Here is a 27,817-nt window from a genome sequence, read left to right as displayed (position 1 = left end):
GTTGGTTCGCGGAGCGAGACGCACGCTGCCTGTCAATGCTGTATACGACACTTGACACCTGCACTAGGATATCTTTAGACGTGCTTGTTCACTCCCTTTTATTTTGTATAGTTGCGAGAAAAAAACGAGAATCACTTCTGTGCACTGTAACTACAGAAGTGATAATCGAAGTTACTTCTCCTCAAAATACGCATGCGCAGTTTAATATTTTTTTAATAGCGCAAACATGTTCCGATTCAGTCATAACAAAGTGTCGACTGAAGCCAACTGAATACATCATTATAATGGATCGTATTCATTTTTGACGTTAAAGTAATTCTGTACATTCTACTGTCTCTTTCTCAAGAGTTTGCTGAAGAGAGAATCGAGCCCAGAACACTCCTTCGGAGAAAAGACTTGATGCGAAGACAGCTGAGAAGCCAGCGACAATGACGCATGAACACCTACCACTGGACCTCTACTTCCAATTTATTTAGTGTCGTCTGTATCAATGTTTCATCAGTATAAATGATGTCTACTGGTTCTGCTACAAACACGACAATGCTCTCAACTGCTACAACCGTACCTGAAGTTTCCCAACATGATATGGGAAGGTTTACCCTTCCTTTTCCTAAGCCTACAGGTGAGCCCTGTACGTTGACTTAATATTATGTACGTTATAAGTTTCTGGTATTAAACGGTTTTAATATTCCAGTGCACCTCCTATGTTTCAGTACAATTATCTTATGAAATAACCAGTTAAACCTAAGATTTATCACGGTTCATCTATTCCTGTATTTCATATTAAATCATTTTTACAATCATGTTGTGAAACAACCAGTCAAGCCTAAGGTTCACCAAACATGCAGATGCATTCCGTAAGTTTTGGTTTGTAAGCCGAAATGTTCACAAAATATGATCGTTTTGGCTTAGGTTGCTTTCGACCAGGAACAGTAAGTACACAATAAAATAAGGTTTATCAATTTGATATATAACAAAACATCGCGTCACGTGGAAAGTTAAAAACTGCAATCACCACATGACCTAAAGTTTTGACTAAACGCAGTATAAATAAAACCAGCCTAAACATCCACGAAAAAATATTTGTACACTAGAACTAAAACATTCGTCTAATTATTAATTTGAAAAGTTAATCAGTTTGATGGAATTAGATTGGGTTACTTAATCTGTTAAATCAGTTAAAGACCTGGATAACGTAAGTTTAATGTGTCCAATGAATGAGTAAAAACCTGGGTTTCGTTGCCTGGTTTGGTTTGCTTGGAAATTCACGAGGGCTATCTGCGCTAGCTGTCTCTAATATAGCAACGAATAGTGGGATTGACCGTACAGTATAATTCTCCCACGGCTGAAAGGGCGAGCATGTTTAGTGTAACGGGGATTCGAATCAGTGACCCTCAAATTACGAAGTAAGCGCCCCCTAACCAAGCCAGGCCTGCTTTAGTTGTTGTTGTTTTTCATAATATTAATTTCTTAAGGAAACCAACTGAACAAACCAAACATCTCCATCATACTGTGAATAACTAAAACCATAACTTTGTTTTTTAATTGTCCAAATAGCCATACCTTCTTCTACCGTCGGGAGATGTGAACAAATTTTGAGGAGTGTAGGGTGGGGAACAAAATATTGTTTCAGATTATTATTATTATGATGACTCGTGTGTATACAGGAAGAAGGTGGGAGGAAAGGCCCCCCCTTCAAATCACGCCTCCTCCTTCCTTGATGAATAGTCCAAAATCCGTTAGGTACGAACTTACACGCGTGGCGGAACAGTGAATCAGGAAGGAGAGATCGAAACTTAACCGACTTACGGAACAGGGCCGAAAATAAGTTTCCCATTTATATTGAATGTTTAGCTTATAAAGAAAGCTCACTAGACACGACTTGACGTTGTCTTACTTAAGATAAGGTTAATAATTTACACGCGTTACGTCTAACGAGCTAACAGTTACACTGTAGCATTGTCAAATCCCTAAACGCTAACGGACCACCGAGCAAGTCCACACGAAATAAAATAAACAAGCACATTTTTTTATGCAAAACCTAGCCCCTTATAATTCTTATCGAAGTTAAACAAAAATAAAAAAGTTGTTGCCGAAAAATACAACATTAAAATATTTGCTAACACTGTATAGACTCATTGTGCCAAGTGGACTAGGCCTACTTTCTTTTATTAAAAATACAACATTAAAAAATTTGCTAACACTGTATAGACTCATTGTGCCAAGTGGACTAGGCCTACTTTCTTTTATTAAAAAATACAACATTAAAAACATTTGCTAACACTGTATAGACTCATTGTGCCAAGTGGACTAGGCATACTTTCTTTTATTAAAAATACAACATTAAAACATTTGCTAACACTGTATAGACTCATTGTGCAAAGTGGACTAGGCCTACTTTCTTTTATTAAAAATACAACATTAAAACATTTGCTAACACTGTATAGACTCATTGTGCCAAGTGGACTAGGCCTACTTTCTTTTATTAAAAAATACAACATTAAAAATATTTGCTAACACTGTATAGACTCATTGTGCCAAGTGGACTAGGCCTACTTTCTTTTATTAAAAAATACAACATTAAAAAATTTGCTAACACTGTATAGACTCATTGTGCCAAGTGGACTAGGCCTACTTTCTTTTATTAAAAATACAACATTAAAACATTTGCTAACACTGTATAGACTCATTGTGCAAAGTGGACTAGGCCTACTTTCTTTTATTAAAAAATACAACATTAAAAACATTTGCTAACACTGTATAGACTCATTGTGCCAAGTGGACTAGGCCTACTTTCTTTTATTAAAAAATACAACATTAAAAACATTTGCTAACACTGTACAGACTCATTGTGCCAAGTGGACTAGGCCTACTTTCTTTTATTAAAAAATACAACATTAAAAACATTTGCTAACACTGTATAGACTCATTGTGCAAAGTGGACTAGGCATACTTTCTTTTATTAAAAAATACAACATTAAAAACATTTGCTAACACTGTACAGACTCATTGTGCCAAGTGGACTAGGCCTACTTTCTTTTATTAAAATACAACATTAAAAACATTTTCTAACACTGTATAGACTCATTGTGCAAAGTGGACTAGGCATACTTTCTTTTATTAAAAAATACAACATTAAAAACATTTGCTAACACTGTACAGACTCATTGTGCCAAGTGGACTAGGCCTACTTTCTTTTATTAAAAAGCCTAACCGTAAAGTCGAGTACAGTCGGAATGGTAGAGGATAATTTATTAAACATTACAGACGAATTAGTCACTCATTGTTATGGTATGGAAAAACGAGAGAAGCGTTTCCAATAAGCATTTTCTTAAGAGAGAAGAGATTCATGAGCAAGAAATATTCACCATTTATTTCAATTTCTTGTACAGGAATATCCGGAAAAACGAGAAAAAATCATAAAAATTGAAACCTACTGTAGTTGGAGTTTCATTAGCCCACAGATTAGATGAGGCTTCGCTTGGACTTCCTTGGCTTTTAGTGCCCTTGTACACAATGAAAACACGAGTTTAACTTAAGTTTGCAGAGACTAAGTTTCACATTTAGTTTTATTTGCTTTCATCTCTTTAAGATGCTGTTTATTAGAACACTGACCACATCTACGTATGCTAGTTTTACCTCATTGCTTCCACGCTGTTATGATAATTGTCCATTTTGTTTGTGTAGGTAAGTGTGTTACGATTTCTACTGTCTTTATGAACACTGAATAAAATATGTCATGTATATATACAAACAGACATTTACCTTATAACTTTTGATTTCCATATTCCTTTTCACATTACTTCCAAGTGGAATATAAAAACAATATCTCCTTTCTACATAACATTTTCTGGATATAAACAAGCAGGTGGTTTGGTAGAGGTTTTTATTTTTATGAGGCTTGTTCTGAATTCCGCTGATTTGACAATGTAAAGGTATTAACACATGCGTGGTGCTTAATTACCAACGAACAAGTTTCACATCCGGGAAACTCACTTTTGCTTTTCTGTTTTTGTCTTCTAGAATTTCGCGCAAAGCTAAACAAGGACTGCCTGCGTTAACTTTCCTTACTTTTGAACTTATAGATAAGAAGCAAGACATGTGATCAAACACCCACTGCCAACACTATGGATACCCTAACGGAATAATGTGGAGTTTCCCAGTTTCTAAGAACATCATTCTATCTGAGCCCACCCCCATTCACCCAATGACTCTACCTCAGTAGACCTCAATGACACCCAGTACCTCACCTGTATAGTCCACTTTGTGTATGTCCCGTTCTCCCCCAACCCCCCATCGCCGACACTTTTCTGCGACCCTCAATTTAGGAAAACCTGTAGTAGGGGACTGGAACCATAAACCCTCGGAGTTACAATCCAATACGCTATCCACAAGGGCGCGCCTAGCCAAATTTCCATTCATACAATATCTACTTGTATGTTGAAAGTTTCAAGTTGTCAACACGCAACAAATAACCCCAGTACACATTTCTTTTCCTGCATGTGGTGTAAATATAATAAGAAGCAACAAGTAAGGGGGTCCCCGCTATTTCCTCGAGGTTTGGTGTTTCACCCTGAACACTTTCTTCCACGAATGGGGGAGAGAGACAAAGGCTAAGATCAGCTCCTGCCGCATACAAGGTTACAATTATAAAAAAAACAGACTGTTACTTGTGTAATATCTGAAAATGCAGAGACTGTCCGGTAGCATATTGGAGGCTGAACTTTTGGCCTACTTAGCTGTAATAAACCAGCAAGCTGGTCACTAAGCCACGCCTTACACTAATTTCAACGAATCGGACTGCATTTGAACGCACACACATACACACAAAATAATCTCCTACTAATAAGTTAATAATTACTTTTAGTTTGTTAGTGTAATTACTTTAAAAACTGTTGATTTACAAGCAAATGTGTGTGTGTGTGTTTTTCTTATAGCAAAGCCACATCGGGCTATCTGCTTAGCCCACCGAAGAAAATCGAACCCCTGATTTTAGCGTTTCAAATACGTAGAATTACCGCTGTACTAGCAGGGGGCTTACAAGTAAAATAAATGAAAATACACAACTGTGATCAAAGTTCAAAAAACAATGAACTAAATGCGAATTTTGGTTTTAATAAAAAATAGAGAAAAAACTGGAAAATTAAATTATCTTGATATTCAGTTTCGTTAGAGCGATTTGATTAGAACATAGAACCGAAATGATGATTAACTTGTGGTGTTTAAACAGGGCCTTAGTTAGCGTACAACCACTATTACCTCGTGGTGTTAAACATGGCCCATGTTAGTGAACAAGTACTATTACCTCGTGGTGTTAAACATAACCTTAGTTAGTGAACAACTACTATTACCTCGCGTTGTTAAACATGGCCTTAGTTAGTGTACAACTACTATTACCTCGTGGTGTTAAACATGGCCTTAGTTAGTGTACAACTACTATTACCTCGTGGTGTTAAACATGGCCCTAGTTAGTGTACAACTACTATTACCTCGTGGTGTTAAACATGGCCCAAGTTAGTGTACAACTACTATTACCTCTTGGTGTTAAACATGCCCTTAGTTAGTGAACAACCACTATTACCTCGTGGTGTTAAACATGGCCATAGTTAGTGTACAACTACTATTACCTCGTGGTGTTAAACATGGCCCAAGTTAGTGTACAACTACTATTACCTCGTGGTGTTAAACATGGCCCTAGTTAATGTACAACTACTATTACCTCGTGGTGTTAAACATGGCCTTAGTTAGTGTACAACTACTATTACCTCGTGGTGTTAAACATGGCCCTAGTTAGTGTACAACAACTATTACCTCGTGGTGTTAAACATGGCCCAAGTTTGTGTACAACTACTATTACCTCGTGGTGTTAAACATGGCCCAAGTTTATGAACAACTACTATTACCTCGTGGTGTTAAACATGGCCCAAGTTAGTGTACAACTACTATTACCTCTTGGCTTTAAACATGGCCCAAGTTAGTGTACAACTACTATTACCTCTTGGCTTTAAACATGGCCCAAGTTAGTGTACAACTACTATTACCCCTTGGTTTTAAACATGGCCCAAGGTATTGTACAACTACTATTACCTCGTGGTGTTAAACATGGCCCTAATTAGTGTACAACTACTATTACCTTGTGGTGTTAAAAACGGCCCTAGTTAGTGTACAACTACTATTACCTCGTGGTGTTAAACATGGCCCTATTTAATGTACAACTACTATTACCTCGTGGTGTTAAACATGGCCTTAGTTAGTGTACAACTACTATTAGATCGTGGTGTTAAACATGGCCCAAGTTAGTGTACAACTACTATTACCTCGTGGTGTTAAACATGGCCCTAGTTAGTGTACAACAACTATTACCTCTTGGCTTTAAACATGGCCCAAGTTAGTGTACAACTACTATTACCTCTTGGCTTTAAACATGGCCCAAGTTAGTGTACAACTACTATTACCTCTTGGTTTTAAACATGGCCCAAGGTAGTGTACAACTACTATTACCTCGTGGTGTTAAACATGGCCCTAATTAGTGTACAACTACTATTACCTTGTGGTGTTAAAAACGGCCCTAGTTAGTGTACAACTACTATTACCCCATGGTGTTAAACATGGCCCTAGATAGTGTACAATTACTATTACCTCGTGGTGTTAAACATGGCCAAAGTTAGTGTACAACTACTATTACCTCATGGCTTTAAACATGGCCCAAGTTAGTGCACAACTACTATTACATCGTGGTGTTAAACATGGCCCAAGTTAGTGTACAACTACTATTACCTCTTGGTTTTAAACATGGCCCAAGGTAGTGTACAACTACTATTACCTCGTGGTGTTAAACATGGCCCTAGTTAGTGTAGAACTACTATTACCTTGTGGTGTTAAAAATGGCCCTAGTTAGTGTACAACTACTATTACCCCGTGGTGTTAAACATGGCCCTAGGTAGTGTACAATTACTATTACCTCGTGGTGTTAAACATAACCCTAGTTAGTGTACAACTACTATCACCTCGTGGTGTTAAACATGGCTCTACTTAGTGTACAACTACTATAACCTCGTGGTGTTAAACATGGCTCAAGTTAGTGTACAACTACTATTACCTCGTGGTGTTAAACATGAACCAAGTTAGTGTACAACTACTATTACCTCTTGGTGTTAAACATGGCCCAAGGTAGTGTACAACTACTATTACCTCGTGGTGTTAAACATGGCCCTAGTTAGTATACAACTACTATTACCTCGTGGTGTTGAACATGGCCATAGTTAGTGTACAACTACTATTACCTCGTGGTGTTAAACAGGGTCCAAGTTAGTGTACAACTACTATTACCTCGTGGTGTTAAACATGGCCCTAGTTAGTGTACAACTACTATTACCTCTTGGTGTTAAACATGGCCCAAGTTAGTGTACAACTACTATTACCTTTTGGTGTTAATCATGGCCCAAGTTAGTGTACAACTACTATTATCTCGTGGTGTTAAACACGGCCCAAGTTAGTGTACAACTACTATTACCTCGTGGTGTTAAACATGGCCTTAGTTAGTGTACAACTACTATTACCTCATGGTGTTAAACATGGCCCAAGTTAGTGTACAACTACTATTACCTCTTGGTGTTAAACATGGCCCTAGTTAGTGTACAACTACTATTACCTCTTGGTGTTAAACATGGCCCAAGTTAGTGTACAACTACTAGTACCTTTTGGTGTTAAACATGGCCCAAGTTAGTGTACAACTACTATTACCTCTTGGTGTTAAACATGGCCCTAGTTAGTGTACAACCACTATTATCTCGTGGTGTTAAACATGGCCCTAGTTTGTGTAAAGTCATTCTTTATTAAAGAAGAACAGAACAGATAAAAGAGTGACACTTAATCAGAGGTTAAATACATAACTGTAGATTCTGCGAAATAAATCAATTCTGATAAAATGTTTTCTTTTCAGTTTCCCTCGATGCTCGACCAGTCGTGATTCCGATTGTTTCTTGTATTATTAGCTTTCCACTGTTTGCTTTCGCAATCATCTGTGCCCTGAGACACAGAGCACAGCGAGACCGAAAACGTGAGCACATGAGACGTTTAAAGGCAGGGTAAGTGTCGCTCTTAAGTGTCTGGTTTATTGGTGTAGATTCTAAATGGATCTCTTGTGTTCTTGTTTTATTTAGTTTTTTGTAAACAACGTGTTTCTATACTTATGACAATAAGTGTTCTGTTATCACTAATGTTTGAGTTTTTCCTGTTACTACTAAGGTTATCAACTGATACTACACGACACAACGTTTGTTCCTACTACTAAGATTATTCACTGTTACAACACGACACAACGTTTGTTGCTACTACTAAGGATATAAACTGTTACTACACGATACAACGTTTGTTGCTACTACTAAGGTTATCCACTGTTACTACACGACACAACGTTTGTTACTACTACTGACGTTTTCAACTGTTACTACACGACACAACGTTTGTTGCTACTACTAAGGTTATCAACTGTTACTACACGACACAACGTTTGTTACTTCTACAAAGGTTACCCACTGTTACTACACGACACAACGTTTGTTGCTACTACTAAAATTATCCACCGTTACTACACGACACAACGTTTGTTGCTACTACTAAGGTTACCCACTGTTACTACACGACACAACGTTTGTTGCTACTACAAAGGTTATCCGCTGTTATTACACGACACAACATTTGTTGCTACTACAAAGGTTATCCGCTGTTATTACACGACACAACGTTTGTTGCTAGTACTAAGGTTACCCACTCTTACAACGCGACACAACGTTTGTTGTTACTACTAAGGTTACCCACTGTTACTACACGACACAACGTTTGTTGCTACTACTAAAATTATCCACCGTTACTACACGACACAACGTTTGTTGCTACTACTAAGGTTACCCACTGTTACTACACGACACAACGTTTGTTGCTACTACAAAGGTTATCCGCTGTTATTACACGACACAACATTTGTTGCTACTACAAAGGTTATCCGCTGTTATTACACGACACAACGTTTGTTGCTAGTACTAAGGTTACCCACTCTTACAACGCGACACAACGTTTGTTGCTACTACAAAGGTTACCCACTGTTACAACATGACACAACGTTTGTTACTACTACTGAGGTTATCAACTGCTAGTACACGACACAACCTTTGTTACTACTACTGAAGTTATCAACTGTTACTACACGACACAACGTTTGTTGCTAGTACTAAGGTTACCCACTGTTACTACACGAAACAACGTTTGTTGCTACTACTAAGGTTATCCACTGTTACTACACCACACAACCTTTGTTGCAACTACAAAAATTACCCACTGTTACTAACGACACAACGTTTGTTACTACTACTGAGGTTATCAACTGTTACCTCACGATACAACGTTTGTTATTACTACTGAGTTTGTCAACTGTTACTACACGACACAACATTTGTTACTACTATTGAGGTTATCAACAGTTCCTACACGATACAACGTTTGTTGCTACTACTAAGGTTATCCATTGTTAGTACACGACACAACGTTTGTTGATACTACTAATGTTATCCACTGTTACTACACGACACAACGTTTGTTGCTACTACTAAGGTTATCAACTGTTACTGCACGACACAACGTTTGTTGCTACACGACACAACGTTTATTACTACTATTAAGATTATTCACTGTTACTACACGACACAACGTTTGTTGATGGTACTATGGTTTTCCACTGTTACTACACTATACAACGTTTGTTGCTACTACTAAGGTTATCAACTGTTACTGCATAACTTACTGTGTACTGCTTCCAGGGTTATACAAATATAAAAACGTTTGCTATTTAACTATTGAATGATGATTGTCTGTTACTCCTAAAGTTATAACTTGTTACTGCTTGCTGTGTGCTGTACCTAAGGTTATATCACTCGATTATAAAACATGTTGTGTTTTGGTACTTTTACAAATGACAGAGTTCTTGCAACCGTTTATGAGCACTTAACCTGTTAGTACACGAGTAATAGTACTTGTATCCTCAAACGGCACACAAACAATGCATTTAGAACTTTAAATGTATACCAAGTTCAATTTGTTGTAGAGATATTTCATGTTTTGGAGTTTTAATAACTTCATTACGTCATATGGCACTACACTAAATCTGAAGTTAACACCAAACACTGACTAAACTTACACACAGTCCGACAGAAGTGTGTGACGTCACAAAAGCACGTGCAAGAGGGGAATTCGATTTTATATTTCTATAAAAATACAAAATGTTTTTAGTTGGACTCACGGAACAGTTCTGGTAATTTACTTGAAGGCTTACAGATTTTATAGGAAGTGGTTTCGAACGAGGACTTCTTTAAACTGTGAAAACAAATTAGCAACATGGAGTTTTTTATCATTCTGATGTGGATTTAATGGAACTATAGAAGGAAGACTTGTCCGAAATTGTTTATCATCTGTTGGACGTTGTTTACTGTTTGTTGTAGCCAGAAAGGACAATTAATTTATTATTTGTTGTTCACTTCCTTTTTACTTTGTCTTTCGTTCCTGGTAAATTCTGTAACAATAATTATATTTTATTATTATATCGAGAATTTCAAGGGTTTTGTTGTCAAAATTGATTCAACCCTCTATCCACACCAGGAATAAATTGACACAACCCTCTAACCACACCATTAATAAATTGATTTAACCCTCTATCCACACCAGGAATAAATTGATTCAACCCTCTATCCACACCAGGAATAAATTGATTCAATCCTCTATCCACACCAGGAATAAATTGATTCAATCCTCTATCTACACCAGGAATAAATTGATTCAACCCTCTATCCACACCAGGAATAAATTGATTCAATCCTCTATCTACACCAGGAATAAATTGATTCAACCCTCTATCCACACCAGGAATAAATTGATTCAATCCTCTATCTACACCAGGAATAAATTGATTCAACCCTCTATCTACACCATTAATAAATTGATTTAACCCTCTATCCACACCAGGAATAAATTGATTCAATCCTCTATCTACACCAGGAATAAATTGATTCAACCCACTATCCACACCAGGAATAAATTGATTCAATCCTCTATCTACACCAGGAATAAATTGATTCAACCCTCTATCCACACCAGGAATAAATTGATTCAATCCTCTATCTACACCAGGAATAAATTGATTCAACCCTCTATCTACACCATTAATAAATTGATTTAACCCTCTATCCACACCAGGAATAAATTGATTCAACCCTCTATCCACACCAGGAATAAATTGATTCAACCCTCTATCCACACCAGGAATAAATTGATTCAACCCTCTATCCACACCAGGAATAAATTGATTCAATCCTCTATCCACACCAGGAATAAATTGATTCAACCCTCTATCCACACCAGGAATAAATTGATTCAATCCTCTATCTACACCAGGAATAAATTGATTCAACCTCTATCTACACCATTAATAAATTGATTTAACCCTCTATCCACACCAGGAATAAATTGATTCAACCCTCTATCCACACCAGGAATAAATTGATTCAATCCTCTATCTACACCAGGAATAAATTGATTCAACCCTCTATCCACACCAGGAATAAATTGATTCAACCCTCTATCTACACCATTAATAAATTGATTTAACCCTCTATCCACACCAGGAATAAATTGATTCAACCCTCTATCACACCAGGAATAAATTGATTCAACCCTCTATCCACACCAGGAATAAATTGATTCAACCCTCTATCCACACCAGGAATAAATTGATTCAATCCTCTATCCACACCAGGAATAAATTGATTCAACCCTCTATCCACACCAGGAATAAATTGATTCAATCCTCTATCTACACCAGGAATAAATTGATTCAACCCTCTATCTACACCATTAATAAATTGATTTAACCCTCTATCCACACCAGGAATAAATTGATTCAACCCTCTATCCACCAGGAATAAATTGATTCAATCCTCTATCTACACCAGGAATAAATTGATTCAACCTCTATCCACACCAGGAATAAATTGATTCAATCCTCTATCTACACCAGGAATAAATTGATTCAACCCTCTATCCACACCAGGAATAAATTGATTCAATCCTCTATCTACACCAGGAATAAATTGATTCAACCCTCTATCTACACCATTAATAAATTGATTTAACCCTCTATCCACACCAGGAATAAATTGATTCAACCCTCTATCCACACCAGGAATAAATTGATTCAATCCTCTATCTACACCAGGAATAAATTGATTCAACCCACTATCCACACCAGGAATAAATTGATTCAATCCTCTATCTACACCAGGAATAAATTGATTCAACCCTCTATCCACACCAGGAATAAATTGATTCAATCCTCTATCTACACCAGGAATAAATTGATTCAACCCTCTATCTACACCATTAATAAATTGATTTAACCCTCTATCCACACCAGGAATAAATTGATTCAACCCTCTATCCACACCAGGAATAAATTGATTCAACCCTCTATCCACACCAGGAATAAATTGATTCAACCCTCTATCCACACCAGGAATAAATTGATTCAATCCTCTATCCACACCAGGAATAAATTGATTCAACCCTCTATCCACACCAGGAATAAATTGATTCAATCCTCTATCTACACCAGGAATAAATTGATTCAACCCTCTATCTACACCAGGAATAAATTGATTCAACCCTCTATCCACACCAGGAATAAATTGATTCAATCCTCTATCTACACCAGGAATAAATTGATTCAACCCTCTATCTACACCATTAATAAATTGATTCAACCCTCTATCCACACCAGGAATAAATTGATTCAACCCTCTATCCACACCAGGAATAAATTGATTCAATCCTCTATCTACACCAGGAATAAATTGATTCAATCCTCTATCTACACCAGGAATAAATTGATTCAACCCTCTATCCACACCAGGAATAAATTGATTCAATCCTCTATCTACACCAGGAATAAATTGATTCAACCCTCTATCCACACCAGGAATAAATTGATTCAATCCTCTATCTACACCAGGAATAAATTGATTCAACCCTCTATCTACACCATTAATAAATTGATTTAACCCTCTATCCACACCAGGAATAAATTGATTCAACCCTCTATCCATACCAGGAATAAATTGATTCAATCCTCTATCCACACCAGGAATAAATTGATTCAATCCTCTATCTACACCAGGAATAAATTGATTCAATCCTCTATCTACACCAGGAATAAATTGATTCAACCCTCTATCCACACCAGGAATAAATTGATTCAATCCTCTATCCACACCAGGAATAAATTGATTCAACCCTCTATCCACACCAGGAATAAATTGATTCAATCCTCTATATACACCAGGAATAAATTGATTCAACCCTCTATCTACACCATTAATAAATTGATTTAACCCTCTATCCACACCAGGAATAAATTGATTCAACCCTCTATCCACACCAGGAATAAATTGATTCAATCCTCTATCTACACCAGGAATAAATTGATTCAACCCTCTATCCACACCATTAATAAATTGATTTAACCCTCTATCCACACCAGGAATAAATTGATTCAACCCTCTATCCACACCAGGAATAAATTGATTCAATCCTCTATCTACACCAGGAATAAATTGATTCAACCCTCTATCTACACCATTAATAAATTGATTTAACCCTCTATCCACACCAGGAATAAATTGATTCAACCCTCTATCCACACCAGGAATAAATTGATTCAACCCTCTATCCACACCAGGAATAAATTGATTCAATCCTCTATCTACACCAGGAATAAATTGATTCAACCCTCTATCCACACCATTAATAAATTGATTTAACCCTCTATCCACACCAGGAATAAATTGATTCAACCCTCTATCCACACCAGGAATAAATTGATTCAATCCTCTATCTACACCAGGAATAAATTGATTCAACCCTCTATCTACACCATTAATAAATTGATTCAATCCTCTATCTACACCAGGAATAAATTGATTCAACCCTCTATCTACACCATTAATAAATTGATTTAACCCTCTATCCACACCAGGAATAAATTGATTCAACCCTCTATCCACACCAGGAATAAATTGATTCAACCCTCTATCCAAACCATTAATAAATTGATTTAACCCTCTATCCACACCAGAAATAAATTGATTCAACCCTCTATCCACACCAGGAATAAATTGATTCAATCCTCTATCTACACCAGGAATAAATTGATTCAACCCTCTATCTACACCATTAATAAATTGATTTAACCCTCTATCCACACCAGGAATAAATTGATTCAACCCTCTATCCACACCAGGAATAAATTGATTCAATCCTCTATCTACACAAGGAATAAATTGATTCAACCCTCTATCTACACCATTAATAAATTGATTTAACCCTCTATCCACACCAGGAATAAATTGATTCAACCCTCTATCCACAAAAGGAATAAATTGATTCAACCCTCTATCTACACCATTAATAAATTGATTTAACCCTCTATCCACACCAGGAATAAATTGATTCAATCCTCTATCTACACCAGGAATAAATTGATTCAACCCTCTATCTACACCAGGAATAAATTGATTCAACCCTCTAACCACACCAGGAATAAATTGATTCAATCCTCTATCTACACCAGGAATAAATTGATTCAACCCTCTATCTACACCATTAATAAATTGATTTAACCCTCTATCTACACCAGGAATAACTTTAAGTTGATTTAACTCTCTATCTACACCAGGAATAAATTGATTCAACCCTCTATCTACACCATTAATAAATTGATTTAACCCTCTATCTTCACCAGGAATAAATTGATTCAACCCTCTATCCACAAAAGGAATAAATTGATTCAACCCTCTATCTACACCAGGAATAAATTGATTCAATCCTCTATCTACACCAGGAATAAATTGATTCAACCCTCTATCTACACCAGGAATAAATTGATTCAACCCTCTAACCACACCAGGAATAAATTGATTCAATCCTCTATCTACACCAGGAATAAATTGATTCAACCCTCTATCTACACCATTAATAAATTGATTTAACCCTCTATCTACACCAGGAATAACTTTAAGTTGATTTAACTCTCTATCTACACCAGGAATAAATTGATTCAACCCTCTAACCACACCAGGAATAAATTGATTCAACCCTCTATCTACACCATTAATAAATTGATTTAACCCTCTATCTTCACCAGGAATAACTTTAAGTTGATTTAACCCTCTATCCACACCAGGAATAAATTGATTCAACCCTCTATCCACACCAGGAATAAATTGATTCAACCCTCTATCTACACCAGGAATAACTTTAAGTTGATTTAACCCTCTATCCGCACCAGGAATAAATTGATTAAACCCTCTAACCACACCAAGAATAAATTGATTTAACCCTCTATCTACACCAGGAATAACTTTAAGTTGATTTAACCCTATATCTACACCAGGAATAATTTGATTCAACCCTCTATCCACAACAGGAATAAATTGATTCAACCCTCTAACCACACCATTAATAAATTGATTTAACCCTCTATCTACACCAGGAATAACTTTAAGTTGATTTAACCCTCTATCCACACCAGGAATAAATTGATTCAATCCTCTATCCACACCAGGAATAAATTGATTCAACCCTCCTACCACACCATTAATAAATTGATTTAACCCTCTATCTACACCAGGAATAACTTTAAGTTTATTTAACCCTCTATCCACACCAGGAATAAATTGATTCAACCCTCTATCCACACCAGGAATAAATTGATTCAACCCTCTATCTACACCAGGAATAAATTGATTTATCCTCTAACCACACCAGGAGTAAATTGATTCAACCCTCTAACCACACCAGGAATAAAGAGAGTTGCCTATTTTTGTATGGAACTCACGGACAACCACAACTGTCTCAACCTCAAGTCCAGCAGCCGTCGTAGTGAAACATCCATCTTCGAATGTACAATTTCCAGACATTAAACAGTAACGGTTAAAACCTAGAATTGTGTCAAAGCCAGCGGGTGTTTCAAATAAACATATTATTAAACAACGATTAGCTCCAATTACTTGACCACTTGAGAAATACCATTTACACTTCTTATCCTTCAAGTTACTGGAGCCAACATTCCAAACATGGTATAAAAATACACAGGAAGAAGAAAACCATTCTTTTCTTCAAGTAAACATTTAAAAACAACAATATCAACATATCCAAATATATAAAGAAGGAATTATGGGTACTGTTTTATCTTTGTAAGAAACTTTGATCAAAGACTTGAATTTTAGTATCAGTGATAAATATATGAAAAGGACGTAATAAGAAATGTCAAGATCTTATATTCCAATCACAGACATGTAAACAAAGAATTAGTAAAAGAAACGTATTAAAGATTTGTTTTATTATTAAATGTCTTTAGTTTGTATTTTCACAACTTCTCGAGGACATCCAACTGATCAACTTAAATTTCAAACACAGGATTCTTTTAAACAAGTAACAGAATTAAATAATGCCAAAACTTAATAGAATATAATGAACTACATCAATAACCTTTGTACTAAACTTCAGATTACCTGAACTACATCAACAACCTTTGTACTAAACTTGAGATTACCTGAACTACATCAACAACCTTTGTACTAAACTGGATTACCTGAACTACATCAACAACCTTTGTACTAAACTTCAGATTACCTGAACTACATCAACAACCTTTGTACTAAACTTGAGATTACCTGAACTACATCAACAACCTTTGTACTAAACTTGAGATTACCTGAACTACATCAACAACCTTTGTACTAAACTTCAGATTACCTGAACTACATCAACAACCTTTGTACTAAACTTCAGATTACCTGAACTACATCAACAACCTTTGTACTAAACTTGAGATTACCTGAACTACATCAACAACCTTTGTACTAAACTGGATTACCTGAACTACATCAACAACCTTTGTACTAAACTTCAGATTACCTGAACTACATCAACAACCTTTGTACTAAACTTGGATTACCTGAACTACATCAACAACCTTTGTACTAAACTTGAGATTACCTGAACTACATCAACAACCTTTGTACTAAACTTCAGATTACCTGAACTACATCAACAACCTTTGTACTAAACTTCAGATTACCTGAACTACATCAACAACCTTCGTACTAAACTTCAGATTACCTGAACTACATCAACAACCTTTGTACTAAACTTCAGATTACCTGAACTACATCAACAACCTTTGTACTAAACTTCAGATCACCTGAACAACATCAATAATATTTGTACTGTTAGTTCAAATTATCACAAATACACCACTGCCTTTGTATCGTTTGTCCAAATGGCTTTAAACAGTTCACTAGCTTTTGTACTGTTACTACAAATTAAGTCAAGTATTGATATTTGTTTAGTCAGTTCGAGTGATCTCCGATACACGATTCATATTTATACTGTTTGGAATATTTTATTACATTGCATTATAACAACAACAATGGTTTACGGTTTACGAACTATAATACTTAATTTGATTACACTGACCAGTTACGCGGCTGTCCAGTTACAGAAACAATTTCTCTACAATCACCATACAAAAAGAAATGCGGCCCAGCATGGCCAGGTGGGTTAAGACTGTAATCTGAGGGTCGCGGGTTCGAATCCCGGTCGCACCAAACATGCTCGCCCAATGTACAATGCCCATCAGAGGTATGGAAAGACAACTTTCAGTGTTATAATACCTCTGACTTGTCGTTGAGCCACTAGAGGATAGGACTATTTGTTTTGAATTTTGCGCAAAGCTACACGAGGGCTATCTGCGCTAGCCGTCTCTAATTTAGCAGTGTGAGACTAGAGAGAAGGCATTCAGCCATCACCACCCACCGCCATCGCTTGGGCTACTCTTCTACCAACGAATACTGGGCTTGACAGTCACATTATAACGCCCTCACGGTTGAAAGGGCGAGCATGTTTGGCATGATGGGGATTCGAACCTGCGACCGTTGGATTACCGTTGTCCTGGCCCGGTATGGCCAGCTGGTAGGAAGGGTTTGTTTGTTTGTTTGTTTTTTGAATTTCGCACAAAGCTATTTAAGGCCTATTTGCGCTAGCCGCCCCTAATTTAGCAGTGTAAGAAGGCAGCTAGTCATCACCACCCACCGCCAACTCTTGGGCTACTCTTTTATTAACGGTTAGTGGGATTGATCGTAACATTATAACGCCCCCACGGCTGAAAGGGCGAGCATGTTTGGTGCGATGGGGATTCGAACCCGCGACCTTCGGATTGCGAGTCGAACGCCTTAACCCACCTGACCATGCAGGGCCTGGTAGGAAGAGAGAGGCAACTTGAAAGGAAACTGTAATCTAAGGACAAAGTTAGAAACGTCTCTCAGAGATTTAAAAGTAACGGGCCTTTCAGATTCGTTATGATCTAGAACAGTGATTTAAAAGTAACGGGCCTTTCAGATTCGTTTTGATCTAGAACAGTGATTTAAAAGTAACGGGCCTTTCAGATTCGTTTTGATCTAGAACAGTGATTTAAAAGTAACGGGTCTTTCAGATTCGTTTTGATCTAGAACAGTGATTTAAAAGTAACGGGTCTTTCAGATTCGTTTTGATCTAGAACAGTGATTTGAAATAACGGGTCTTTCAGATTCGTTTTGATCTAGAACAGTGATTTAAAAGTAACCGGCCTTTATGATTCGTTTTGATCTAGAACAGTGATTTAAAAGTAACGGGCCTTTATGATTCGTTTTGATCTAGAACAGTGATTTAAAAGTAACGGGCCTTTCAGATTCGTTTTGATCTAGAACAGTGATTTAAAAGTAACGGGTCTTTCAGATTCGTTTTGATCTAGAACAGTGATTTAAAAGTAACGGGCCTTTCAGATTCGTTTTGATCTAGAACAGTGATTTAAAAGTAACGGGTCTTTCAGATTCGTTTTGATCTAGAACAGTGATTTAAAAGTAATGGGTCTTTCAGATTCGTTTTGATCTAGAACAGTGATTTAAAAGTAACGGGCCTTTCAGATTCGTTTTGATCTAGAACAGTGATTTAAAAGTAACGGGCCTTTCAGATTCGTTTTGATCTAGAACAGTGATTTAAAAGTAACGGGCCTTTCAGATTCGTTTTGATCTAGAACAGTGATTTAAAAGTAACGGGTCTTTCAGATTCGTTTTGAACTAGAACAGTGATTTAAAAGTAACGGGTCTTTCAGATTCGTTTTGATCTAGAACAGTGATTTAAAAGTAACGGGCCTTTCAGATTCGTTTTGATCTAGAACAGTGATTTAAAAGTAACGGGCCTTTCAGATTCGTTTTGATCTAGAACAGTGATTTAAAAGTAACGGGTCTTTCAGATTCGTTTTGAACTAGAACAGTGATTTAAAAGTAACGGGTCTTTCAGATTCGTTTTGAACTAGAACAGTGATTTAAAAGTAACGGGCCTTTCAGATTCGTTTTGATCTAGAACAGTGATTTAAAAGTAACGGGCCTTTCAGATTCGTTTTGATCTAGAACAAAAAAAAAAAAAAAAGTAAAAAAAAAAAAAAAAAATTTAAAAGTAACGGGCCTTTCAGATTCGTTTTGATCTAGAACAGTGATTTGAAATAACGGGTCTTTCAGATTCGTTTTGATCTAGAACAGTGATTTAAAAGTAACGGGTCTTTCAGATTCGTTTTGATCTAGAACAGTGATTTAAAAGTAACGGGTCTTTCAGATTCGTTTTGATCTAGAACAGTGATTTGAAATAACGGGTCTTTCAGATTCGTTTTGATCTAGAACAGTGATTTAAAAGTAACGGGCCTTTCAGATTCGTTTTGATCTAGAACAGTGATTTAAAAGTAACGGGTCTTTCAGATTCGTTTTGATCTAGAACAGTGAGTTAAAAGTAACGGGCCTTTCAGATTCGTTTTGATCTAGAACAGTGATTTGAAATAACGGGTCTTTCAGATTCGTTTTGATCTAGAACAGTGATTTGAAATAACGGGTCTTTCAGATTCGTTTTGATCTAGAACAGTGATTTAAAAGTAACGGGCCTTTATGATTCGTTTTGATCTAGAACAGTGATTTAAAAGAAACGGGCCTTTCAGATTCGTTTTGATCTAGAACAGTGATTTAAAAGTAACGGGTCTTTCAGATTCGTTTTGATCTAGAACAGTGATTTAAAAGTAACGGGTCTTTCAGATTCGTTTTGATCTAGAACAGTGATTTGAAATAACGGGTCTTTCAGATTCGTTTTGATCTAGAACAGTGATTTAAAAGTAACGGGCCTTTCAGATTCGTTTTGATCTAGAACAGTGATTTAAAAGTAACGGGTCTTTCAGATTCGTTTTGATCTAGAACAGTGATTTAAAAGTAACGGGTCTTTCAGATTCGTTTTGATCTAGAACAGTGATTTGAAATAACGGGTCTTTCAGATTCGTTTTGATCTAGAACAGTGATTTAAAAGTAACCGGCCTTTATGATTCGTTTTGATCTAGAACAGTGATTTAAAAGTAACGGGCCTTTATGATTCGTTTTGATCTAGAACAGTGATTTAAAAGTAACGGGCCTTTCAGATTCGTTTTGATCTAGAACAGTGATTTAAAAGTAACGGGTCTTTCAGATTCGTTTTGATCTAGAACAGTGATTTAAAAGTAATGGGCCTTTCAGATTCGTTTTGATCTAGAACAGTGATTTAAAAGTAACGGGCCTTTCAGATTCGTTTTGATCTAGAACAGTGATTTAAAAGTAACGGGCCTTTCAGATTCGTTTTGATCTAGAACAGTGATTTAAAAGTAATGGGCCTTTCAGATTCGTTTTGATCTAGAACAGTGATTTAAAAGTAACGGGCCTTTCAGATTCGTTTTGATCTAGAACAGTGATTTAAAAGTAACGGGTCTTTCAGATTCGTTTTGATCTAGAACAGTGATTTAAAAGTAACGGGCCTTTCAGATTCGTTTTGATCTAGAACAGTGATTTAAAAGTAACGGGTCTTTCAGATTCGTTTTGATCTAGAACAGTGATTTAAAAGTAACGGGTCTTTCAGATTCGTTTTGATCTAGAACAGTGATTTAAAAGTAACGGGCCTTTCAGATTCGTTTTGATCTAGAACAGTGATTTAAAAGTAACGGGTCTTTCAGATTCGTTTTGATCTAGAACAGTGATTTAAAAGTAACGGGTCTTTCAGATTCGTTTTGATCTAGAACAGTGATTTAAAAGTAACCGGCCTTTATGATTCGTTTTGATCTAGAACAGTGATTTAAAAGTAACGGGCCTTTCAGATTCGTTTTGATCTAGAACAGTGATTTAAAAGTAACGGGTCTTTCAGATTCGTTTTGATCTAGAACAGTGATTTAAAAGTAACGGGTCTTTCAGATTCGTTTTGATCTAGAACAGTGATTTAAAAGTAATGGGCCTTTCAGATTCGTTTTGATCTAGAACAGTGATTTAAAAGTAACGGGCCTTTCAGATTCGTTTTGATCTAGAACAGTGATTTAAAAGTAACGGGCCTTTCAGATTCGTTTTGATCTAGAACAGTGATTTAAAAGTAATGGGCCTTTCAGATTCGTTTTGATCTAGAACAGTGATTTAAAAGTAACGGGCCTTTCAGATTCGTTTTGATCTAGAACAGTGATTTAAAAGTAACGGGTCTTTCAGATTCGTTTTGATCTAGAACAGTGATTTAAAAGTAACGGGCCTTTCAGATTCGTTTTGATCTAGAACAGTGATTTAAAAGTAACGGGCCTTTCAGATTCGTTTTGATCTAGAACAGTGATTTAAAAGTAACGGGTCTTTCAGATTCGTTTTGATCTAGAACAGTGATTTAAAAGTAACGGGTCTTTCAGATTCGTTTTGATCTAGAACAGTGATTTAAAAGTAACGGGTCTTTCAGATTCGTTTTGATCTAGAACAGTGATTTAAAAGTAACGGGCCTTTCAGATTCGTTTTGATCTAGAACAGTGATTTAAAAGTAACGGGTCTTTCAGATTCGTTTTGATCTAGAACAGTGATTTAAAAGTAACGGGTCTTTCAGATTCGTTTTGATCTAGAACAGTGATTTAAAAGTAACGGGCCTTTCAGATTCGTTTTGATCTAGAACAGTGATTTAAAAGTAACGGGCCTTTCAGATTCGTTTTGATTTAGAAATATCTATCAATCTGTAGTTTCAAGAATCAATACAACCAGTTAAGTATATAATTCATATCTGACTAACATTAAATGTGAATTTTTATACTAATCTATAAATGTTTCCATGAAGAAATCTGTTATTTTGTGATAAGAGATTTTCTACTGATAATTAATTTAACGATGTCCAAACACCCCCCCACACACACATACACACACACACACATCCCCACATACGCACACATCAAAATGCTACAAGAGAATTATATTTCAACTGATTCGTATTGGGTTGTACAATTACAGTATCGTTAATAAAACAAAGTCGAAATGCTTCGGCGGTGTTTTTTTTACAACAAATATAGCTTGAACTTTAAATTTATAGGTTTTAAAGGTGCTTTTTTTAGAGGGGAGGTAACAAAACGAAGTTAAAGGTGTTTCAATGGGTGGTTTGAGATTGTATTTTGAAAAGTTTACTATAAGGACTTAGCCTAACAGTTAGACCATGGAGTCGTTTGTCTTTAGGCATTTGATTATGTGTCTATACCTCAATCTAACAAATCGTTTCAAAGTCATCATTGGACAGTTTCAAAGGTTGTACAACAGTCTACGGAGTCGTGTTCCTAATCACGCCTGTTAATTACGTCTTTACTAATTACATTAGATAGTTTATTACACCCCAAGTCAATTCGTCTCATTTTTCTTTATTATATTTAGTTATACATGATTTATTTAACCTGGTTCAAGTTAATAAGTTTCTTACACTGGAAGCTACTCAAACATTTCCCGTTTAATAGCGGTATTAAATCTTCTATGTAGAGAGCGCTCCACACCTTCCCGCGAAATTGTCCTTTGCTAATTAATAAGACATCTGTTAAACAATGACATTTAGATAGAAACGTGTCCAAAACAGTTATTGCTGTAAATTAGATGGTTGCGACTTTGAAATAACAAACTACCTTAAAACAAATAAATACTGTGTTGGTTAGTTGTCACTAGAACAAGAGGGGAATCCTCAATATCTACGCCAGTTGTAACTCTTTTAGGCAGGATTAGAGTAACTTCATCTGTTACGTTTTTTTCCCTTCCTATTAGTTATATTTTTGTGCGCTAGCTATATCAAACATGGGGCGGGGGTACATAACCGATTCAGTTATATTACTCATTAGGATCTCTACCGACTACCCTTAAATTAAAATTATTTTAGGCACGATTAGAGTAAGTTAATCTATGAGACCTTGAGTATGATCAAATACATCAATCGAAAAAAGTTTGACCTTCTGAGTCCAAAACTGTAATTAGATCTCAAATAGGTCAAAAGATGGTGGTGATATGAAATAAAATTTTGAACTTGGAAAAACTCAGAGTCGTTCTATGAGATGCTATGTCAACGGCTAAATACTATAGGACACATAAAAGACGTTTCGGTAACATTCAATGTGTTCCCAATAGCTCAGACTACGAATTAACGTTATTAATCAGCTCAGACAACGAATTAACGTTATTAAATGAGCTCAGACTACAAATTAACGTAATCAAATTTTTTAATTTCGCACAAAGCTACTCGAGGTCTATCTGCGCTAGCCGTCACTAATTTAGCAGTGTAAGACTAGAGGGAAGGCAGCTAGTCATCACCACCCACCGCAAACTCTGGGGCTACTCTTTTACCAATGAATATGGGGATTGACCGTCACATTATAATGCCCCCACGGCTGAAAGGGCGAGCATGTTTGGCGCGACGGGGATGCAAACCCGCGACCCTCAGATTACGAGTCGCACGCCTTAACGCGCTTGGCCATGCCGGGCCTGTTATTAATTGAGCTCAGACTACGAATTAACGTTATTAATCAGCTCAGACTACAAATTAACGTTATTAATATTTTTTCAAGATATCATAATTAGTTAAATTAACTTAGGTAAAAGTTAACGGCCCCCGGCACAGCCACATGGTTAGGGGGCGCTCGAATATTAATCTGAGGGGCGCGGGTTCGAATTCCCGTCGCACTACGGCCAATCCCACTATTCGTTGGTAAAAGAGTAATTCAAAAGTTGGCGGTGGGTGGTGATGACTACCTGCCCCCCTCTTGTCTTAGTGTTAAATTAGGGACGGCTAGCACAGATAGCCCTCGTGTAGCTTTGCGCGAAACTCGAAACAGAGAAATCAAGATTAACGTTACTAAGATACTTCCTTACGTTAGGGTTAGGGCAGAAAATATCTAAACACCATTACAGACCAAAGCAAAATGACCAGTTACGATCTTTATATATTTATTACAGAGTCTCAGTTTTTGTTATTTCATTTATAGGACAAAACTCAGAGTAAAAAAAATAAACACACAGTTGTGGACTTAAGGTTATGTGGGACTAATAATTTTGTGGGCCCTACAATACATGTAATTTTACATGGAATAAAATTATCAATGGGGTCCCACAAAGGCCATTGGCCCTACAGCTGAGCCTCCTCTAACTTTTACCTAAATACGCCACTGCAAGCATCTATCTTTTAACAATCTTTCACCAGTAAGCTTTATTTGTTTGTTTTTGAATTTCGCGCAAAGCCACACGAGGGCTATCTGCGCTGGCCGTCCTTAATTTAGCAGTGTAAGACTAGAGGGAAGGCTGCTAGTCATAACCACCTACCGCCAACTCTTGGGTTACTCTTTTCCCAACGAATAGTGGGATTGACCATAACATTATAACGCCCCCAAGGCTGAAATGGCGAGCATGTTTGGTGCTACGGGGATTCGAACCCACGACCCTCAGATTAACAGTCGAACGCCTTAACTGGACATATCGGGCCCACCAATAAGCAAGTATTTAATATAAGAACCGTTGTGTCATATTTCACTTCCCTGAGTAAACTAGAATCTAAGATGATCTTAAGCCTAATAACGACGCTGCTACGTAATCGAAACTAGAAAAGTTAAAAATGCTTTAATGAATAATTAAATAACTTTTAAATCTTCCATTACAGTTCCTTGGAGATAATAATCTATTAAAACACGTTAATTTCATTTCTATCCTTTATGTACAAAAGAGCTTTCCCAGGATAAAATAGTCGTATACAAAAAAATGAAACAATTCTGCAAAAATAAATTTATAACCACAAAAGAATAAAACGTTTTCCCGGATAAAAATAAACAGCTAAAAAAGAACAAACACAAACAAAAAAAAAAGTGCTAGATTTCTACGACATGACTGAACGGATTCTATGTCGTATCCATAAACCTACTGGGTCAGGTACTCTAGTGCGGTATCCCACAATCCTAGATTACCTGCATCAGAGATAATTTCCATTACACGCATTCAAAAAAAAATTATTCCCAGTTCACACTAACTTGTAAAAATGTTTGCACCAAATCGGCTTACTCCAGCGAAACTCCAGATTTCGGGAAATATTAATGAGAATATTTACTTTTATCCCTATTTGTTTTTCGCTGATCGGCAAAGACAGTTAATTCCCAGGAGCATCTGCGTACCTTCTTTGAAAATTACTTCTGTATCTGTGTGAAATCAGACTCAGGGAGAGTCTACGGACCCCTGATACACAGGGGAGAAAAGGGGGGGGGGCTGGAACCGAGCTACAAGTAACAATATGTATGTTCTTTACATCCCTGAGTTAAACATTTCTCCTTAAATGTGGCTAGGCCTCATTTGAATTACTTTGCGCTCGATCTTGCACTGCCTACCTCAGAAAGGACACCAAATTGTTGGACGAGGCTCATAAAAGGACAATTAGGAAAATGGCTTGGATGGAAGTGTTATTATAGGAGAATCTTTTAAGATCTCTGAATTCGTTTTCCCTTGAAACACAATAAGAGTTAGACGAAATTCAATTGAGGTCTCTAATATTAAGTGAATTAAGAGTGTTGCTGCTTCATACTTAATGATGAGGATGGTAGGACTAGGGACTTAAATATATATTTTGGAAGAACAGACGTCATCTTCAGCTAAGACATCTTTATTTTTCTAACAACGTGATTGGTCTTTGGAACAGATTTCCTTCAGATGTGACATATACAGTTAGTTTAAGGAAATGCTTGAAAACGTCTTCAATAATAATTCCAGGTTTTAAATGTTTAGTCTTATTTTGTGAACAGGACAGCTTAAATGGACCAAAAGGTCTCTTGCTGCATTTTAAAGTTATATTAACTCTTCACTTGGGCATAATCCCCACCTTAAGGGAGATACGATACAGAAACTTGATCCATGGAATTGCTGTTGGGGCATTCAGTCCTGGGGCGAAAAATTAAAGTAGGTTCTAACTGCTTGCATCTTTTTCACAAGGGCGTTATTTAAGTACAGGAGGCCTGTACGATGAATATTCAAATTCTAGTGGAAACATAATATTTTCTCGTTATAAAACCTTCAAATCTAAGTTTCCAACTGCTGTATCTGCACACTTAGTTCAAATATTTAGAATCGTAAGTATATAAATCCATGGCAGTGAGAATATAATGTTGAACCGATCATCACACTTACTGTAATGACTATTTTGCCAAAAAGACACACACACTCAATTGATAATAACAGACTAAACAATATATAATATATATTGCACTGGTAACCATTTATAAGATTTGTCGTTGTGTTCGGTACGAGACCAAATACTGTATTATAAATCTCATATTCCAGAATGCGAGCTGTAACCTTAGAAATTCCAGGATTTCGGGAGAGGCCATCATTCTTTTCACGAGATTCTTCGTCTGAAATTGGTCCAAGACTAGAAGACAAAGCAGAGATCGAGGCCGAGCCGTCTTCAGGCATGATTTACTCCAGACGTGCTTCCAAAAGTACCCATCATCAGGTGAAGTTTTTGACCACTAGTGCCGTTCTGCACGCGCCTCAGAATGGCCGTCTCAGACAAGGATCCAAAGCAGAAGTAACATTTCGAGAAGAGCCTTCATTCATTGAAAATTCTGGTGACCTTAATGAAGAAATGGGGGACGTTGTCTACAGGTAGCACAACGTTTGTTGTTAAAACAACATGCGTTTCAATTCTTTGTGGACGAAACAAAAACAACCCAGCTTTCCATAGTGGTCAGCTAACCTGAGCTCAAAGATTTCTAATCTTGTCTTTGTTATTCAAAGTGGACTTGCTGGATATTAAGTGCCTCATTATTACTCAAGTGATCTTTTCATGATTTGTCTCGTGTGCACGAGATTTAAGAACAGGAATATCCACCCTTCTTTGTCAGCTTTTACCTCTTACACTCCACCGTTCTGTCCAATAGCAAATGTAAATATTTTCCATCTTTCCACTTATAAATAAAACATTTTGAATATATTGGAAGTTTCGGTGATGTTTTTTTTTTTAATTCTGCAAAGAAAAATCACATTTATTATAACCATTGTTTATACCACAATGAAAAATAAATCGTGTGATCCCCAGTAGACACCCAGTGTCTGGTTTGGTTTAATACTTGGTGGGGTAACCATCTGGAAATACCAGGTGATGGTGGCACTATCAGTTGTTCCCTCGCTGGTGCAGCAGTAAGTGTTCGGATTTACAACGCTAAAACCTGGGATTCGATTCCCCTCGATGAACACAGCAGATAGCCCGATGTGGCTTTGCTATAAGACAAATTGGTATCCTGGTGGTAAATTTAATGTTCACTTTTGAAAACAATTTTACATAAAACAACAAAAATTTAGACCGTTCAAGGAAGTTTGAAACT

The 27,817-nt window shown here is 36.6% G+C and overlaps 1 protein-coding gene across 2 annotated transcripts; it reads left to right on the top strand.

Annotated features, from left to right (window-relative positions):
* LOC143247669 (uncharacterized) lies at positions 1-27,405 on the top strand. 2 transcript variants are annotated; one of them, XM_076496053.1, is made up of 3 exons: positions 1-622; positions 7,943-8,087; positions 26,775-27,405. In XM_076496053.1, exons 1-3 carry the CDS (start codon positions 508-510, stop codon positions 27,100-27,102), a joined length of 588 nt encoding a protein of 195 aa, XP_076352168.1. In that variant the 5' UTR covers positions 1-507; the 3' UTR covers positions 27,103-27,405. The 2 variants fall into 2 exon arrangements, with proteins under 2 accessions (XP_076352168.1, XP_076352167.1); XM_076496052.1 differs by having other exon boundaries at positions 1-631.
* Positions 27,406-27,817: the final 412 nt, after the last annotated feature.

The sequence above is a fragment of the Tachypleus tridentatus genome, chromosome 3, assembly GCF_004210375.1.
Source record: "Tachypleus tridentatus isolate NWPU-2018 chromosome 3, ASM421037v1, whole genome shotgun sequence".
Taxonomy (NCBI): Eukaryota; Metazoa; Arthropoda; class Merostomata; order Xiphosura; family Limulidae; genus Tachypleus; species Tachypleus tridentatus.
Note: the sequence above shows the minus strand (reverse complement) of the source record. Positions and strands in the feature narration are given on the sequence as shown.